Here is a 19,246-nt window from a genome sequence, read left to right on the forward strand (position 1 = left end):
TCTGAGATGTTTGTCCAATGTACATAGCAGACGGACACTGTCAGCACATCATAACAAATTATATTTCTGGATGAGCAGCAATATGTGTTGATCTTATAACTGAATAGCCCTGTTAGTCTGGATTAGCAAAAGCCAGAGGTGTCCTGTGGCACCTTATAGACCAATAGATTTCTTGGAGCATAAGCTTTCCTGGGCAAAGACCTACTTGGTCAGACACATGTAAACTTGGCAAATGTTATTTCTGTTGCTCGTATTACTCTTGCTGTGAGGGGGTTCACTCACCACCGTGACCCCCCTGCCGTCTGTCCTCAGGAATTGGCTCCCTCGGCAGGTAGGGTGCCTTCTCTGGGGTGGTGTCTCCCCTCTTTACTCCCGGCTGCGGCGTCCTCTTCGCCACACTGCCCTCCGGCAGTGCCCAAGTCTGTCTCTGAGCCCCCCTTCCGGGGGTTGATGTTCCTCCAGCGGGCCTTCCTTCAAGCCCTGCAGTCTGAGGATTTGCAGGCCAGAGCTCCCCTAGCCCTGCCTGGCCTCCCCAGCCCTGCCCTAGCTCCAGGGAACCTCCTCCTCCCTCAGCAGCCAGGTTCTCACTGCCTCTCTCCACAGCAGCAGCCCATTCTCTATTATAGCGCCCAGCTGGGCCCTAATGGGCTAGTACAGCCTCAGCTGGGCTAAATTCCCCGGCCCTGGTTCAGGCCGGGGTCTGCCCTTAAAGGGCCAGTGCAGGGCGAGCGCCCTGTCACACACCCTCCCCCTTAAGTATCTCTCCCGGGGGGGGGGGAAGGGGAGGGAAGTACCCTAACGCCCCAATGTACGCCTTAGCTGGGCCCGTAGGGTGTCCCTCTCTTCCCGCAGACTCTCCACTCGCAGGAGCAGCCTACTCCCCTCTTCCAGGGTCTGGACTCCCACTGTGGTCCTCTCGACCACAGCTGGAGTCTGGGTTCCCACCGAGGCCCTGCCTATCCCGAGGCGGGTTCCCCATTTTGCGCTAGGCCTTCGGGCCTCAGCCTTCCCCTTCTTAAAGGCTCTTATCTCCCCCACTCCCTCCTGGGGAGTCGCCTTACGCTGACTCTCTTTCTGGGCCATCCGCCCCCCTCCCTGGGGGCAGTGCCTTTTTATGTGGCCTGCAGCGTGGCAGTAGAAGCACCGTTTGTGCCTCCCCTAGGTCCTGGCCCCCCGCCAGGCCCTTTGTGGCTTAGCCCCTCCTCTCGGGCTAGCCGGTGCCCTGTAGGTCTCCCTGGCGCACTCCCTCTTCAGGTGCCCAGGTTCCCCACAGGCCCAACAACTTCGTAACCCCCCTGTTGCCTTCACAGGGGGGACTCTCCCACCATCCATCCTATCTGGGTGGGACCTCCTTTCCCTAACCCAGTAGCAGCACTCCCTCCTCCTGTGGCCCCGATGTCCACAGGAGAAACAAGTTGCAAGTCCAGGCCCGGGCTCCCAGCCCTTGGCGCCTGTGTGTCCCTGGAGTCTGGGTGCCCACCCTTGCAGCGGCCCGACCGGCCTCTTCTGCTGCTCGGCAGGCTGGGCCACCCACGGCCTCCAATAAATGTCCATCTCGTTCGGTAATGTCCCGGGTCCAAACCAGCCCCCTTGGTCGCAGGGCAGCAGGCCCAATGGCCCGAGTTCACCAAAGTAGCCCCCTTGTATCAGGGGGGGACCGCAGATGCCCACATTCTCCACCATCTGTGAGGGGGTTCACTCACCACCGTGACCCCCCTGCCGTCTGTCCTCAGGAATTGGCTCCCTCGGCAGGTAGGGTGCCTTCTCTGGGGTGGTGTCTCCCCTCTTTACTCCCGGCTGCGGCGTCCTCTTTGCCACACTGCCCTCCGGCAGTGCCCAAGTCTGTCTCTGAGCCCCCCTTCCGGGGGTTGATGTTCCTCCAGCGGGCCTTCCTTCAAGCCCTGCAGTCTGAGGATTTGCAGGCCAGAGCTCCCCTAGCCCTGCCTGGCCTCCCCAGCCCTGCCCTAGCTCCAGGGAACCTCCTCCTCCCTCAGCAGCCAGGTTCTCACTGCCTCTCTCCACAGCAGCAGCCCATTCTCTATTATAGCGCCCAGCTGGGCCCTAATGGGCTAGTACAGCCTCAGCTGGGCTAAATTCCCCGGCCCTGGTTCAGGCCGGGGTCTGCCCTTAAAGGGCCAGTGCAGGGCAAGCGCCCTGTCACACTTGCCAAAATCTTGGAGTGCCCCCCATTAAAAATTATTGCCCACCTCTGATGGCCGGTGTCTCCCACTTTCCCCTGATTACAGTGAAGCTGTAAGAGGGGGATCACAAGGGTCTCATGTATCAAGCTCTAACATTGTCCTGTCGACAGAAGTGGCCTGAGGCCGGCTGCGGCAGCTGGCGCCGTAGGCAAAAGGTGCAATTGGCGCCCCCTCCTATGGCTGTCGATGGCCATGACATAATTTTGGGGTGCCCCGGCAACTGCCTAGTTTGCCTAGGTTCACAGGCCGCCCTTGCCTGTCAATGTAATATTGTTCCTGTTTTGCTGCTAGTGATGTGTCTGGGATTTTATTCACAAGAGAGTTGGAATCAGAAATGTGGGAGATGGGGACATTTTAGGATGTAGCATGCTGCACAAATTAATTTGGAGGTGCCTACCCCAAACACCCATCACTATCACACTTCCTACTAGGATGAGGATCCCAAAAGCACGACACTCATGCCTACATTTTTGTTAGTCCTCTTTTTTAAGTGGTGTACCCAGCAATGTTTTCGGTTTGATCTCACGATCCTTCAGTGGCTGGATTAACCAGACCTTTGTTCTTCTAAATCAGTGTTTCGCAACCCTTTTTTATAAAGTGCCCCTTTTTAAAAAAAAAAAAAAAAAAAAGTACCCCCGGTACCTACAGTTTTCAGACACACATTTTTTTTCTACCATTGCAACACATTTGTTTAAACAACTTAATCATCGCTGGGCAGGCGATGACATTTTTGGGTGTAAAAAGTACAAAAATTATAAAGCGCTGTAAAACTTAAAACAAAAATTCAGTTTTCTCCAAATTTCAGTTGTGTTGACATACCTCCAAGACATCTTTCGAGTACCCCTAAGGGTATGCCTACCACTGTTTGAAAAACACTGGAATAAATTACCTAGGGAGGTTGTGGAATCTCCATCTCTGGAGATATTTAAGATTAGGTTAGATAAATGTCTATCAGGGATGGTCTAGACAGTATTTGGTCCTGCCATGAGGGCAGGGGACTGGACTCGATGACCTCTCGAAGTCCCTTCTCATCCTAGGATTCGATGAAATCACCTGCCTGTCTTTTTTTAATGACAAACTCCCTGCCCCAGGCCAAGCTGCAAGCAGCTCAAACTCTGTTGCATTTAAGGCATTGCCTCTGGAGTCAGGGCATGCAGCGGTAGACAGACCTTAAGGATGAAGTCCAGGTGGTTCAAACTCGGGATGGCGGCTGCTGGTAAATGGTGTTCTTGTTTGACAACCACTTCACTCGTGTAGCACAGTGAGAGAGTGTCCAACCCACATCGGAGTGGGAGGCGTTAGTGGAGGTCAGATGGGCCAATGAACCTAGTACATTGAATGCTCTGAGGAAAACCATGGTTAGAGGGACAAGCTGGCCTGTGTAGGAACAGGTGGGATCTGTATAAATTGAGGTACCTGGCTAGGAAGAGGGGAGCTGTTGTCAGGAAAGACTGTAGAGAAGGAGGCTGCAGTTGCACCCTGGTTAGAGGGAGTTGGAGGCTAGTAAACCTGGAGGGAAAGGAAAGCCAGCTCTGTAGGAAGAAGCCCAGGGACAGAGCAGCAAAAGGTAGAAAGGTACAGAGACTCTAAGATCCTGGGGCTGGAATCCATCTCAGTAGAGGATGGACCTGGGTTGCTCTATAGTGGAAGGGTTTTGGAGATGCCAGCCAGCAGGTCTAAGAAGACTTTGCATTCCCAGGAAGGGGAGGATCGTGGTGGCCTGGCCAGAGGGACATGTCATGAAGAGGAGACTAGTCCTGGGAGCGAGAGGGGCTGCAGAGGAGACAGAACAGGAGAAGAGACCACCACAGTGCGAGTGCAAACCGGGTAGAAGCAATTCCCAGGATGGCCAGCAGGAGGAGCAGATAGCAGGGAGCAGACATTCAGTGGCGAACTAGACTGAAATACTGTAAAGCTGATGAAGTGTTAGCATCCTAGCACTACAAGGGTAGCTGGCAGTGACCCCCAGGTTTAATTTCCCTAATGCTTCCATTGCAAACTGGACTTGCGGTATCTTTAAGAAGCTTTTACGTTTCCGTTTTTCAAAGCAGGCTTTTGAACTAGGAGGTAAGGGAAGCCCTCGGGCTGGAGAAACCGGTTTGCTTTACCCCAGGAAATGTCATCCAGGATTTGCTGAGACGTGAACTCTGGAGGAGTCGCCATTTTCCCGTCTGGCTTCTGATGCTCAGGAAGACTCTGACAAAATAACATGAAAAGTCAGAAGTGCCAGGCTCACCTTGCCGCAGTCGCACACCCTGCCTGTGAGTGACCAGAGCAGACGGAGACGGGGAAGCGGGGTGAAGATTTGGGCCAGGCTCCCTCTCACCCAGCACCTGACCCCAGTGTTCTATCAACACTTGTTCCTGGGGCCACATGGCACAGAATTTCCTCCTGAACAGGAAGAGAAGAGAGAGCCCAAGTTCCCCCTCCGCACCTAGGCCCGTTCCTTGCTTCCTCTCCTCACAATAACTCTCCATGTCACCCACTCGCCGTGAGTGGTAGCAGCGGGGCGTGGTGCTGAGCCAGGTCCAAACCCTGCTGCTGGTTCAGGATGCAGCACTTGTTCCCACTGCATGTAACAGATATGGAAATGATTTTGAATGTGAATATGCAAAACTTGAAAATGCTTTATGCAAAATGGGGCAAGTGACCTTTCATTCAGGAGTCTGTGATCCCCTGAGTGTGTGTACTCTATTTGTGTGTGTATCATTCTTGCATGTGAAGTTAGAAAGATGAAATACAAACCTGCTTATTAATGTAGGTCTTCTAATGAGACCATTGGTGGTACATAAGGAACTTAATGGCCCAGTGCTCAAGGCAATGGTTTTATTTTTCCTGTAAACCCAAACTGTGGTTGGTTCTGTGAAGACCAGTGACTATACCATCTGCTGCTGGGATCCATCTTGAATGTGGTCCTCTTGGGGGGGGGGGAGAGAATGGAACAAAGAGTTCCCCATACTGGGGAAATTCTATGTCAGCAATGGGAAGCAATCAATAATGGTTGTCAGCTGGCTTTTGGAACTGCCTCCCCACTCCAAGAGGAAACACAAGAACATCTGGAAAAGAAAAGAACTGTAATCACACAGGTGGAGGGTGTTGCTAGACCCAGGTTAAAGAAAAAGTTCAGCTCTGGCTTGTGAAAAATTACTTCTGAAATAAGCACTAGGGTGAGAAACAAGATTTGTAAAAACTTTTCTTAGGCCTGGTCTACACCACAGCAGAAAGTCAAATTAAGAAATGCAGCTTCAGCTATGTGAATTACGTAGCTGAAGTCGGCTATCTTAAATCACATTTCAGTTCTGTCTGCACAGCAGGAGGCCAACAGGAGGGAGCAAATGCTCTTATCAGCTTCCCAAAAGGAAGAATATTGGATGCCGCCTAGAGATGCCCTCAGCGTTTGATTTACAGATTTATACTAGACCCACCAAATCAAATGCCATAAAATCAATCTCTGAAGCATCGATCTTCTGCGTAGCTCCAGTGTATTAAGCTTAGCTGGCATGTTTTGTTTTATTTTTGCTTAATAACTTACTTTGATCTGTCTGTTTTTACTTGCGACTAGTTAAACCCTACTTTTTGAACTTAATAAAAACAATTATCAAACTCAGTCTTAATTATCAAACTCAGTCTAAATAATTGTTATCGAGGAGGGGAGGCAACAGCTGTGAATCTCTCTCTTGCCTTGATAAAGAGAGCAAACTTGTGAGCTTTCTCTGTGTAACACTTTTATACTGAATAAGACTGTGCAGACTTAGCCTGGGTGACAATCTCAAAGTGACCCCTATGATCCATCCTTTCCCAGGGCCCACTGTCTAGTCTGCCCAGGGCCTAGAATTGCTGCCAGTAGACCTAGTGGAGGAGTAGGGAATTGAACCTAGCTCCCAGAGTCTCTGGCTAGCATCTTAACCACTAGACCCTCCTTCCCCGCTCAGTTCATTCTTCCTTGTCATTTACAGTCTTTCATTCAAATGAATTCCAAAGACGGGGTCTGGCTTGGACTCACCACTACATCCCCCACAAGGAATTGGACTTGGATGGACGGCTCCCTGTTAAATACAGCACTGTAAGTGGCTTTATCCCCTGGGCCCGTGTAAGATGCTCAGCAGAAGGTGCGGGGTTGTTGCTTTTCAGCACTGGTGAGAGCAGAGGCTACGTACAGGCAAGAGGAATGTCAATGTCAATGTTTCATTCCACGGCTTCCATCAGCAGTCGTATTAATCCTGCAGGCTGGGTTTGGTAATATAGAGAGAACAAGAAGCAATGGGCTTAAACTGCAGCAAGGGAGGTTTAGGTTGGACATTAGGAAAAAGTTCCTAACTGTCAGGGTAGTGAAACACTGAAATAAATTGCCCAGGGAGGTTGTAGAATCCCCATCAGTTTGAGCTGTGACCCCTCAACCCTGTCTCATCAGAATACGAAACCTAGTCGCGCAAACAAAATCAGATGAAAAGTATCTTGGCATTTTCTCTGCGTTAGAAGAGGGTGACAGTTATCAACACTTCACAAAAGCTTCCGTGGTCTGCATTGCCCAAGTGTCACTTGTTAACCACCAAAGCCGATTCCTTGTTTCCTGCCTGCCTGAGCAAAGCAAACAAACCCGCTCTCTGCCTTGCAAACTACTCCGGACATGCAAGCCGAAGACTCGTTCCCCAGCCTCGTGATTTTGTTTAATAATTGGACAGGAAACGTGGTATTTTAATCATAACAATGGGGGTCATTTCCAGGCAGCCTGGAGGACGTGGTCCTGATAGGCTTGAAGACATGAGTGACTGCTGATGAGGCAAAGGAAGGCACAGCCTTCCCAAAACTGCCTACACGCCCCACTGCTGAAGCCTGGGGCTGCTGCTGAGGAAGGCATTGAAGTGCCAGCCTTCCAGGTGGCAGAAAGGACCGAGCTGGGGTGGGTGGGGCTTGGCTCCAGGGGCAGGGCTTGCCTTCCCCAGCTGTGTTCAGTTGTGCAGCTGGAAGGCTTTGGGTGGGCCAGGGAATCCAACATGGCTAGGGGAGGACAATGAAACCAAGCAGTTACTTCTGTGCAGAAGCAACAGGTGAAGAGAGGTGGTTGGGAGCAGGTGGAGAAGGGGGACAATGCTCCTCCACTCCAGGCCCCAACCCTCCCCAGTTGGGGGTGATGGTGTTAGTGTCTCAAATAAAAGTCACACAATCTTTTATGATGCAAAAATGTTATATGAAGATGGTTAAAAAAGAAAAATAACTTCATGTGATTTTCCTTCTGCAGCTCTAAAGGAAACAATTTTTATTTCTTAAAAATATTTCATAATATTTTGAAATCAAATTTTCATCGCCCTCCCCATATCTTCTCCCCTCCCCCTTTTTCTCTTCCTTACCAAGAAGATCAAGGCTGCAGCAGTTGATCTTCCGGAGTTTGATTTAGCGGGTCTAGTAAAGACCCGCTAAATCGAATGCTGAGGGCACCCCTGTTGATGGTGGTACTCAATTCGCAAGGAATAAGGGAAGGTTTGTTCCTCTCAACCTCCCGCCATGGAGATGGCGCCGAAGGTCAAATTCAGCTATGTCAACTCCAGCCTTGCAATTAACATAGCGGAAGGTGCATATTGTAATTTTGCCTCTAGGTAAGTATAGACAAGGCCTTAGTGCAGGGGAGGGCAAAATTCTCTCAGAGGGCTGGATCCGGCCTGCCTAGGGCTTTGATCCAGCCCGCGAGGGAGTTCCGGGCCCCACCTCCTAGCGTGTTGCCTTGGCGCAGGAGAAGGGCACGAGCCCTTTAAACTGCTTCTATTTAAAGGGCTCGCGCCTTCCCCATGCCTTGTCTAGCAGCTGTGGAGAAGGCGCAAGCCCTTTAAATAGAAGCAGGTGAAAGGGCTCACGTCTCTGACTCCCTAAAGGCACGGGAAGCTGCGGGCCCTTTTAAGTACTTCTATTTAAGGGGCTGGCACCTTCCCTGTGCTTGTCAGGCAGCGTTGCCTAGCAGTCACGGGGAACACGAGAACCCTTTAACTAAAAACAGCTGAAAGGGCTCACAGCTCCCCTCGCTAGTGCTCCTGGTCCCTTCTATTGGCCAGAAGTCAGGGGGCAGGGACCCCAGACCAAGCAAAGTTCCCGGTAGGAAGTTCTCAACCCCGCCCCTTCTACCTGAGGCCCCGCCCCTTCCGGGGCAGCCAGCAGCCACTTCCAGAATTTGTGAAGTGCCCCCCCCATTCAAAAATTATTGCCCACCCCTGCCTTGGTGTAACAAAATCCCCTGCCCATCCCTATTCAGCAAAGCATCTGACTGTATTGAAAACCATGTGTACTCAAGTCTATAAGACTGCGAATCAAGTGAAGTACGTACGTCTGTGCTTTGTAGGATGGAGGCCTAGACTTTCCAAATGTTCTTCTTTGAAAAGAAAATCCTCTGCACCATTGTGCCTCTCCTGGATCCTGGGGCATCTTTCTAGTAAGTCACTGCCTGAAATGCACCATGAATGCACGTGCATTTAAAGGATTTAAAGAGAGATTAATGAGACTAAGGCTCTGTCTAGATTACTCTGAAGTTCCAGAAGAGGATATGCAAATTCTGTGGGAATTTGCATATCTTCTTCCGATCTCACTTTCGAAAAGTGAAAGTAGTCAGGATGCATTTTTTTTTGGCAACCCGCTCCCTTTGTCAAAAAGCCACTCTTCCTCAAAAAATGAGGCTTATGCGGCTTTTTGAAAAAGGGGGGGTTTGCCAAAAAAGCCCTGAGATTGGAAGAAGATATGCAAATTCCTGTGGGATTAAAAAGACTGGGACTTTTCCGCTTAGAAAAGAGGAGACTAAGAGGGGATAGGATAGAGGTCTATAAAATGCGGAGAAAGTGAATACAAAACATTATTTACTTGTTCCCATAATATAAGAACTAGTGGCCACCAAATGAAATTAATGAGCAGCAGGTTTAAAACAAATAAAAGGAAGTTCTTCACACAGTGCACAGTCAACCTGTGGAACTCCTTGCCTGAGGAGGCTGTGGAATCTAGGACTAGGGTTTTAAAAAGAGCTAGATAAATTCATGGAGGTTAGGTCTATTAATGGCTATTAGCGAGGATGGGTAAGGAATGGTGTCCCTAACCTCTTTTGTCAGAAGGTGGAGATGGATGGCAGGAGAGAGATCGCTTGATCATTACCTGTTCGGTTCACTCCCTCTAGGGCACCTAGCATTGGCCACTGTCGGCAGACAGGATACTGGACTGGATGAATCTTTGGTCTGACCCAGTCTGGCCATTTTTATGTTCTTATGATCATAAATGCAATAGAGGCCCAGCTGTGGTATTTACAAGTATCTTACCTGGTGCTTCTAGAGAGCAAGCTAAGCAGCAGACTTTACGCTCTTGCTCCACCCTGGAAAAGCACAGGAGAAGAGAACCTAAATCCAAAGGAGGATCACGTTTCTCCTGCATGTAGTGTTGGGAGAAAAGGTTAAAGGGTTTGGAGCCCATCTCAAACTCATTCCTACCAAAGCATTTCTACCGATTGCAAATTGCTACAAGTTTTCTGCAAAACAAATATAAAATGTTCCAGGACTGAAACAGCCTGTAGTCTTTGTCATTACATCTGGCAGGCCACATTAGCAGAGCTGGCTTCAGCAGTAACTAGCAAGCTCGCTGGCCTATTTCACCTTCATTGAGGCGAGAATCGCGCTTATTCCGTGTTAGAGAAAAAAACACACATCAGCGACACGGAGGCATTGTGCTTTTGCACCTTTGGTCATGTGTTCAGAGCGGTTCTCTTTGTGGAAAAAGATGAAGTGTGTGTCTGTGAGCAGCATTGGAAAGAACACACATTCTGGGCCTTTGATGGCACCAGAACAATGAGCTTTTAAACCGCACAGGAAAAAAAATACCGACCCTTCTACCCCCACATTCAGCCAGTCACTGGCGAGAGAGGAACTATCTGAAGTCTCTGCGGCCAATGCTTTTCAGTAGGGTGGTTCAGCAAACTTACAAATACCTTTGTAGGAAACACCTACAGACACAAAGTCCTTTTTCTCTGCTCTTTCATCTTCCTGAGACACGTGGGGCGAAGAGAGCACATTTGGGGGACACTACGGGAATGCACATCAATAGAGATGGCCCAATGCCAGCGTTGTGGTCCCTGGGAATACTCAAGATGACTTTTTTTTTGCTAGGCAATAACATGCAACAATTCCTCCCAAAATTCTGTTCTTTATTTTCAGAAATGCACAAATATTTGTAATGAAATTTGTTTAAATATGTTCACCAGCCACCTCCCCACTTCTCCTTTTGGCCTCCTGGCCACTCCACATGCTCCATGCCATTTCCAGAATTACACATTTAAAAATTTCATGGAGCATGAGGCAGAGGCCTGGAATGTACCAGGAGTCAGAAGCAATTCTCTCTAACGTTGGCTTTAAAAATTGTGAAAAAACCAACAAATGGTCTGGTAGCCCTTTATTGACTGACAAAACATGGAGATGAGATCATGAGTTTTCATGGGCACAGCCCACTTCTTCAGATGACTCCAGTCATCTGAAGAAGTGGTCTGTGCCCATGAAAGTTCATGATACCATCTACATGTTTTGTTAGTCATGTAAATGATTAATTCCTCCAGGATGTGCCAACCCATTGGTTAGCACGTTGTAGGTAAAATTCGTCTCTGTGCAGTGACTATGGGAACGTGGCATCTTACTGTGGGCACAAAGTTAGCACCATGACTCCTTTTTTTGACACAGGGCCCTCTCCTCACCTCCCACTGATATCCAGAAGAATCGAGCTTGTGCCATGCATCTTGCAGGTTTTTGTTCTAATACAGAAGCGATGGTCTTTCCCGCCCTCGAATAGTTCACTCAGCCCAAGAATCACGAATGCCCAGTTACAGATGGGGCAGAGCTAAGGGGAAAGGTCTGTATCTGGCTTCCCCCTGTGGAAAATTCAGGAATTAACCACGTCATGGAAGTTTATTTTTCAGACTATTTTCCTGTTTTTGTGCAGTCATAAGAATTTCTTGCCATGTTAAGCACAGCTCTGACAAACACCTAGAAACACTATTGATTAAAATCTCATTTGAAACCCTACAATGCAGACCAAACCCACTGTATTTTGGATTGGAAGTAGAATCACACCGGATAGCCAGCTGAGACATACTCACTCGTTACCTGTATTGAAGGGATTTCTTTGGTATGTTATCAGGGTAAGGAGTCACATTGCTGATAGGTGGCACTTCCTGATTTTGGAGGTGTCTGTCATCCTGCTAAGACCTACCTGCGAGGCTGCTCTTAGACACAGTTTCGCTTCTGTACGCTGACACCTTCTACTGCCTTAGTCATGGCTGGAGATGTAGTTTATGCTGATTTAAACATAGCTGGAGCCTCTTCAAGACCACCACATCCATCACAGCACCTCAGTAAGTGGACTTTATTTATTGATTTTAACGCTCTCTGTCTTTCAAGGGGCTCCTATTTTTCATCTGATTTTTTTCCTTCCAGATCATTTAGAGAGAGTCAGTAGAAACAAAAAGCTGATCTCTCCTTTATGTACCATATGAGTGGCATGATTTGGTTAATGTGAAGCCCTTTACCAAAGTCAGAACTTGTATGTAACTCTCGCAAATGCAATAGAGTGTATTTTATTTCCATTTTGTCAATATGTGTTACAGAAAACTCCACAGCCAGAGACAATCTGTATACAGACAGATTCAAAGGCAGGGCAATGGTGTCTTATATTGCATGCCCTTTACATGCATTTGAGGGATACAAGTAAAGTAATTAAGCTAACACACTGACTTGCCCACTGTAGTATGTAAAGAACCATGCATTGGATGAGTCTGCGGGAAAATGACTGAACATAGGGAGTCTGAAATAAGTAGGAGGATTTTGTTGTTTTATTGAAGACATTTAACATAGTTTAGGGAGAAGAGATGGGATCTGAAAAAGGACCCAGTTTGATGTGGAAGGTCCTAGAGGATAGCCCAGAAGCTGGAGGGGATAAAAAGAAGGGGCTAATAGGTTTTAAGCACAGGCAACTAGAGAGGCAGAGGTCTTAGGAAATGGGGCTAAAGAAACGATTGACAATTGAGGTCGAGGAGGACAACCCAGGAAAATGTGTAGTGGACAGGAGGTCACTGGAGGTTTCCAAGGACAGGGTGATGTCATGGAGAAAGCACTGTCATGCCAGTCAGCCGCGGTGTAATAACTGGTGAGTTAGGGGAGATCAACAGAGGAGTAGTCGGGGACTAATGGGGGAGAAGGAGCCGTAAGTTAAACCACACATCACTGTAAACTGTATCTCCTAGCACACATTTTTGAAAACCTAGTTTGGAAACTGCAAACTTTAAACCCCTGGTATTTTGGAGAACTACGATAAAACCAGCAGAAGGATAGTTATTTCACCTCTGCAGTGTGTTTTCTGTAAGTACAACTGGAGGTAATTGATTTACACCAGTAACTATATTAAACCAGAGCGCTGAGTCTTCATATTTTTCTCTGTATTGATACTTAATTTGCTAAGTAAATAGCATCCCAAAGTTTTTATCGAACTACGTACCCACGGTGTATGTAACATTGCTCTACTATACATCATCCTACTTCAAGGCTAATCAACTCGCAGCCTATGGGCCGCATGCAGCACGTGGCCCATTTGTTTGCAGCCTGCAGATGGGAGCCAAAACAAAAAAAATAGTCAATAGAATGGTCTTCTGTTGAGATGTGTTTTAGTAGTTATGTTTCTGGACTGTCATGGCTCAGTAAAAGTGCTGCCATATGGGTGGAAATCGGGTCAATATTGCATGTTAATCATATCAGCAGAACTGACTTAAATGGGGCCTGTGAGTTGTGCAATCTTGCCTTCATCTTTGTATTTGGATCTGTCAGTGTGAAAGAAGCTATTTGCATATATTTGCATGTCTATGCAACCACACGTAAGTTGCGGCCCGCGGCATGTGCTGTGAGTATCATTGTGGCCCCTGGGGCTTCCAAAGTTGAGCAGCTTTGTCCTAGTTCATCATGATTATTTTTTTTTACCCATCTGGCTCCAGCATGTTCTCTCCTTTAATCTTCCTTTCTTCAAGAGCTGTGGAATTCCTGCAGCAATTTAAAGAGCTCAGGGTTCTGGCTGCTGCTGCAGTAACAGAGGTGGAGGCTAGGAGCCCTGGGCCTTTTTAAATCTTGGGGCCCCAGGGCAGCTGCCCCCTTTGCCCTGTCCGGTCTGCAGCTGTCTAAACATCTGTATTCTCTCAAAGGAATAGTATTATGGCCATGTGAACAGTGTGTAAAGCAAACCACGTGCTGCCGTGTTCGCGGAATCATGCTCTTGATCTCAATAATGTGACTTGCAGGTATCTGGACTGCCGGATTTTGATATTATTCAGTTGGTGCAACTCTAAAAAGGGATCTCTCCCCACTGAAGGAGGACATTGAGGCATGCCACGGAATGTGCCCAAAATCAATCACAGAAGGACCGTTGCGTTTTTAAGAGAATGGGAATTGGTCTGCAGCTTTTCCTGCAGCTTCGCTTGATTTATAGTCATGAAGCAGCTTAGATAAGAAGCGTGGTTGTGGTTGTAAATCACTGTTTTTCTATGTTTTGTCTTAACTACATACATAACTTTGTTTTTAAGGGAGGGGGAAAAGGTGCTGTCTTTGAAATCCACATTGTAGTAGGAAGAGAGCCTGAAACATGTGCCCTTGAATCAGAGGCCTGGTGTGAGGCAGAAACTGCTCACAAAATCTGGCAACAACAGGGCGAGCATTGTAGAAATGCACATTCCCCAAAAGCAGGGCTGTCTTTATCGATGCACAAAATATGCAGCTGGGTAGGACATCTGAAAACTGCTTTTGGTCTTAAAGTCCACCTATCTGCCTCTTCCTCTTCCTGTTCTGTGGCTCTGTTTCCTCCCGAGGGGGTCTAATTAACTTACTGAAACAAAAGACAGAACTATGTAGCACTTTAAAGACTAACAAGATGGTGATGAGCTTTCGCGGGCCAGACCCACTTCCTCAGATCAATATGTGGAAGAAAATTGGCACAACCATATATACCAAAGTGATACAATCAAGAAATATAATTTATGCTATCATGTGCCTAAAGTGTCCGTCTGCTATGTACATTGGACAAACGTCTCAGACACTTCGCCAAAGGATCAATGCCCACAAAACAGACATAAGACTCTCTCGCAGAGAGAAAGCTGTTGCTTGCCATTTCAGCCAGACTGACCATTCCTTCAATGACCTTAAAACATGCATATTGCTTCAAAGAGACTTTTACTCCAGACTTCAACGAGAAGCTTCAGAATTGTCATTCATGCTTAAATTTGACACTTTATGTATGGGTTTAAACAAAGACTCTAATTATCTCACCCATTACAAAGATAGCTTCCCCAATTATCACCCCTAATGTCATTACCTCACAGACACTAACTTCCCCCCTCTCACCCACTCTGTTCTAAAATTTGATTTGTCAATTTCACGTGTTCATTTTTTTGATTGTATCACTTTGGTATATATGGTTGTGCCGATTTTCTTCCACATATTGATCTGAGAAAGTGGGTCTGGCCCACGAAAGCTCATCACCTAATAAACCATTTTGTTAGTCTTTAAAGTGCTACATAGTTCTGTCTTTTGTTTCAGCTACCCTAGACTAACATGGCTGCATCTCTATCACTAATTAACTTACAAGTGACAAAGCTGGCTAGAGCTATTGGCAGAACCTGTGACAGAGCCATTCAAGTGGCAATTAAACCAGTTCACCGGCATTTGCCAAGCCCACATTGTTTCTGAATTTACTGTGTTAGTCGGCAGGACCTTAGTTTACAATTTGCTTTAAAGCTATTTCATGGGTGTGTTGCTGAAGGTTAGAAAATCACGTCTCTACAGAATCAGCACGCCCTTCCCACGCATACGGTCATCAGTTTCATAGTGCTGTGTAAGGCCCCAGAAATCCTAAGGAAGTCCCTGCTAAGAAGTGCCAGGCACAAAGGACTCATGTAAACACATCCCCTTATCCAGTGGTACCAGAACATCCTGATAGCAAGGACAGTACAAAAAAAATCCCCCAAGGAAAACGGGAACACACTGACCCCTCCTGAAAGGTAAGGTCCGGATGAGAGTATGTAATAGAGATGTGTTCATTGAATGTTCAAGGTGATGGCTCATAACTAGCCCTGTCCAGAGTAGTAACTCACCATGTCAGAGGAGCAGTATCGAACTTGTCTGTGCTATTATCAGGCTTCAACAACAATCAGAGTCTGATGCCTTCATCCCTTAACAGAAGTGTATGAGGCAGGTTCTCTTCATCCTCAGAGCCCAAAATCCAGTTTACAAGAAACTTGAACAGAGGCATCTACTCTGGTTTTAGCCAGGCTGGGCAGGGAGGGGTCCCTGGCCTCTGTTTGTCAGGGGCTGGGAATGGGCGACAGGGGAGGGGTCACTGGATGTTCCCTGTTCTGTTCCCTCCCTCTGGGGCACCTGGCACCGGCCACTGTGGGCCGACAGGACACTGGGCTGGACAGACCTTTGGTCTGACCCAGTCTGGCCGCTCTTATGTTCTTGTGGTTTTTATCTCTGCCAAAACCATAACAACTCTGGAGTTTCTGGGCCCAGACAGTTGAGAGGAATTGCAAGTCATGGAAGATCCTCCCCCCCCCCAAGCAACCTTCTCATAAACTCTGCTTTTGCACAAAATCTTGCCGCCTGTCTACACTGGCTGCGAGTATTTGCACAAGAACAGTGACGTTGTCATGTACAAAATCAGTGCTTCTTGCGCAAATACTGTGACGCTCCCGCTCAGGGATAAGCCCTCTTGCACAAGAGGCCAGTGTAGACAGACAACGTTAATTTCTTGCGCAAGAAAGCCCGATGGCTAAAATGGCCATTGGAGCTTTCTTGTGCAAGAGAGCGTCTACACTGGCACGGATGCTTTTGCGCAAAAGCACATGCCAGTGTAGATGCTCTTTTGTGCAAATACTTTTAACGGGAAAACTCTTCCGTTAAAAGCATTTGTGCAAAATCTTGCCAGTGTAGACACAGCCTCAAAATACTGCAGCACAGGCTCAAAGGAGAAAACAAGCCACCTTGTTCCTCACACTGGATGCTGAAGGGTTTTCACCAAACTTTGGCTCTTGCAGGTTTCTCCCAGTGCCCACATTGGCATTGGATCGCTCTGGGAGTCGGATGGGCTGGGAACGTCATCCTGGCAGGAGCTGTGATTGTGCTGGGCATCTGGGGTAAGTAGCTTTAGGCCTCATATTGATTTGTATTGTAGTTCTGTTATTACATTGGGTCCTGGGACCCATCTTTTACTGGGTTTTATACAAAAGGGAAAACTATGTAGTGCTTTAAAGACTAATAAGATAGTTTATTAGTTGATGAGCTTTCATGGGCCAGACCCACTTCCTCAGATCATATTCTGAAAGAGAATTAGCATGACCATATATACCAAAGGAATACAATGAAAAAAGTGAACACATTATTAAACTGACAAATCAGATTTAGAACAGAAGGTGGGGTGAAGGAGAGGGAGGGAGGGAATCATAGAATACTAGGACTGGAAGGGACCTCGAGAGGTCATAGAGTCCAGTCCCCTGTCCTCATGGCAGGACCAAATACTGTCTAGACCATCCCTGATAGACATTTATCTAACCTACTCTTAAATATCTCCACAGATGGGGATTCCACAACCTCCCTGGGCAATTTATTCCAGTGTTTGACCCCCCTGACAGTTAGGAACTTTTTCCTAATGTCCAATCTAAACCTCCCTCACTGCAGTTTAAGCCCATTGCCTCTTGTTCTATCCCCAGAGGTCAAGATGAACAAGTTTTCTCCCACCTCCTTATGACACCCTTTTAGATACCTGAATAGTTAATCAGGGGTGATAAGTGGGGAAGCTATCCTTGTAATGAGTGAGGTAATTAGCATCTTTGTTAAGGCCCATTTGTAAAGTGTCAGATTGAAGTATGAATGAAAGTTCGGAACTTTCTCAGGTATCTGGTAAGGCAGTTCCTTAGCCAAGGTGCTGTCGAAGCAAAAACATGCTTCTCTCTGTTTAGGCAGCCAGCAACTGATAGCTTTATTGATTAGTAAAGCAAAGTGAGCCAAACATAGTCCCAGCAAAGTCGGGCCCAATAAGGCTGCTTAAGACAATTGATCCTAGTATCTTTATACCCTTGACCAAACAGCCTGACGTTAGGGCATCCAATTACAGAAATCATTAATTAAGCTAGGAAAATAAAGCCTTATTAACAAGATGGCGGACAGGTACGAGGGAGTACCTCTCCTGTCTAAACCAGTCCAATTAACACATTCCAATAGCCCATCTGTCTTGGCCTGGCACATGGGGTGATAGAAAGTTCACTCTGGTCTACGTGCAAAGGCAAAAAGCTGAAATGGTTTCTGTTATACAAGATGGCTTCTAGCTAAACATAAAATGGTTTCTACAGCTTCTACAGTGCTCACAGTCTAAATGTGCAGCTTGAATTCTCCTGTCTCGTCACAACCTCGCTGACAACCTCACAACCTCCTTTCCAAGTTCCAATTATTTGTGAATGAAATACTCGACCCATTGGGCCATGCAAGTCAAAACTTCACTTTAACTAGAGGTGGCTAAGAGCCTTGTATATAAACATCTCTGTGCTTGGACTAAAACAACTTCATTATTAATCATGCAGGGAAAAGTGGAATGAATATACGTTAGGAAGTGTAATGAATGAGATTTCCACTCTGTTCTTCTCTTGGGGTATGTCTAGACTGCATCCCTCTGTCGGCAGAGGGATGCAGATTAGACAGGTCAACATTGCAAATGAGTCAGGGATTTAAATATCCCACACCTAATTTGCATAAAAATGGCCACCACATTTTGCCGACTCAGCACTTTGTGGGCAAAATGCGGCCGTCTAGAGGGGGATCTGTCGAGAAAGAAAGCCTTTTTCAACAGATCCTTTATGCCTCCTGCAAGGAGGTTTACAGGTTCAGTAGAAAAAGGCTTTCTTTCTCCCTCTAGACTGCTGGTTTTTGCCAACAAAGTGCTGAGTCGGCAAAATGCGGCGGCCATTTTTATGCTAATTATGCACGGGATAGTTAAATCCCGGCCTCATCTGCAATGTCAACCTGCCTAATCTGCATCCCTCTGCCGACAGAGGGATTCAGTCTAGACATACCCTTGGATTTGGTAGACAGTACAGTAAATAATGGATTTTCTGTCCTCTACTTTTTTTTTTCATAATCCCAAAGTAACAAACAAAGGCTCCCGCCTGGAGGATTTCCGATCTCAGTTGAAACAAACGCTCTGTGTGTCATCACACAGCAACTCAACAGGTAAATCTCACTCTTACTGGTTCCTTTCCCCATGTCACACCCACTGGAAAAATTCGCTGCAACCTGAAAATCAAAGTAGCCCATCAAAATGTTCTTGTTTTCTATACAGCAGAGATGTGCTGCACCTGTGTGGTGCTCCCTGTCTTTAGTTCCCTTATCTTTAGCACCACTTGGTAGTGAGCAGAAGCAGTGACATTTAGCGGCCACAAAAAGGATAAATTCCCAGTGCGGACAGTGCAAACGAATTGAAATGCAATATAGGGTGTCCCTGCTGTTAGGCATCCCGCTGTTCCATGCTAAAGTTGATGACACTTGTAGGAACTGATGTGTTTTAAGTCCCCCCATTCCCCATTCTTAAGTTGCACAAAACAACCCCAATTTTCGCAAATGGAAGTCAGCCGCAGGGAAAAAAAATCTCGGCTTTAAGTTGTTTCGCTATAAGTTTTTTGGACCATATCTTGGATTTACAGCAAAGACGACCCAATAAATGTTTCTCACTACTTGGATTATAAAGTACTTGACAAATTCTCATAATGCAGTGTCCCTAGACAACTGCACTTGTTGCTTATTAGGAGAGTATTTAAGGTGTTTTAAAATCCATAATTGAAATTAAGCATCTGGAAATGGAGGAGCCAGAACCGTGTGGCCAGGGTGTTTCCCACATAACGGGAGTGAAATTCAGGGAGATTTTAGAGGGGCTAAATTTGGTACACATGCTGTTTAGCCTTCAGGTATTCAAAAGAGGCCATAGAATTTTTATGATCGCGAGCCAACTTCAGTTTT

At 47.0% G+C, this 19,246-nt stretch overlaps 1 protein-coding gene across 1 annotated transcript in view; it reads left to right on the forward strand.

The window, feature by feature from the left end:
- The window catches only part of LOC102455920 (killer cell lectin-like receptor subfamily B member 1B allele C), a 31,357-nt gene that overhangs the window by 4,234 nt on the left and 7,877 nt on the right, over nt 1–19,246 (forward strand). Inside the window, exons 2-4 of the mRNA XM_075913521.1 lie at nt 6,158–11,562; nt 16,279–16,377; nt 18,380–18,463. Of these exons, the coding sequence (XP_075769636.1) occupies nt 11,484–11,562; nt 16,279–16,377; nt 18,380–18,463 (262 nt within the window). The 5' untranslated portion in view covers nt 6,158–11,483. The remainder of the gene's footprint in view (nt 1–6,157; nt 11,563–16,278; nt 16,378–18,379; nt 18,464–19,246) is intronic.

This window comes from Pelodiscus sinensis, chromosome 32, assembly GCF_049634645.1.
Source record: "Pelodiscus sinensis isolate JC-2024 chromosome 32, ASM4963464v1, whole genome shotgun sequence".
NCBI lineage: Eukaryota > Metazoa > Chordata > Testudines > Trionychidae > Pelodiscus > Pelodiscus sinensis.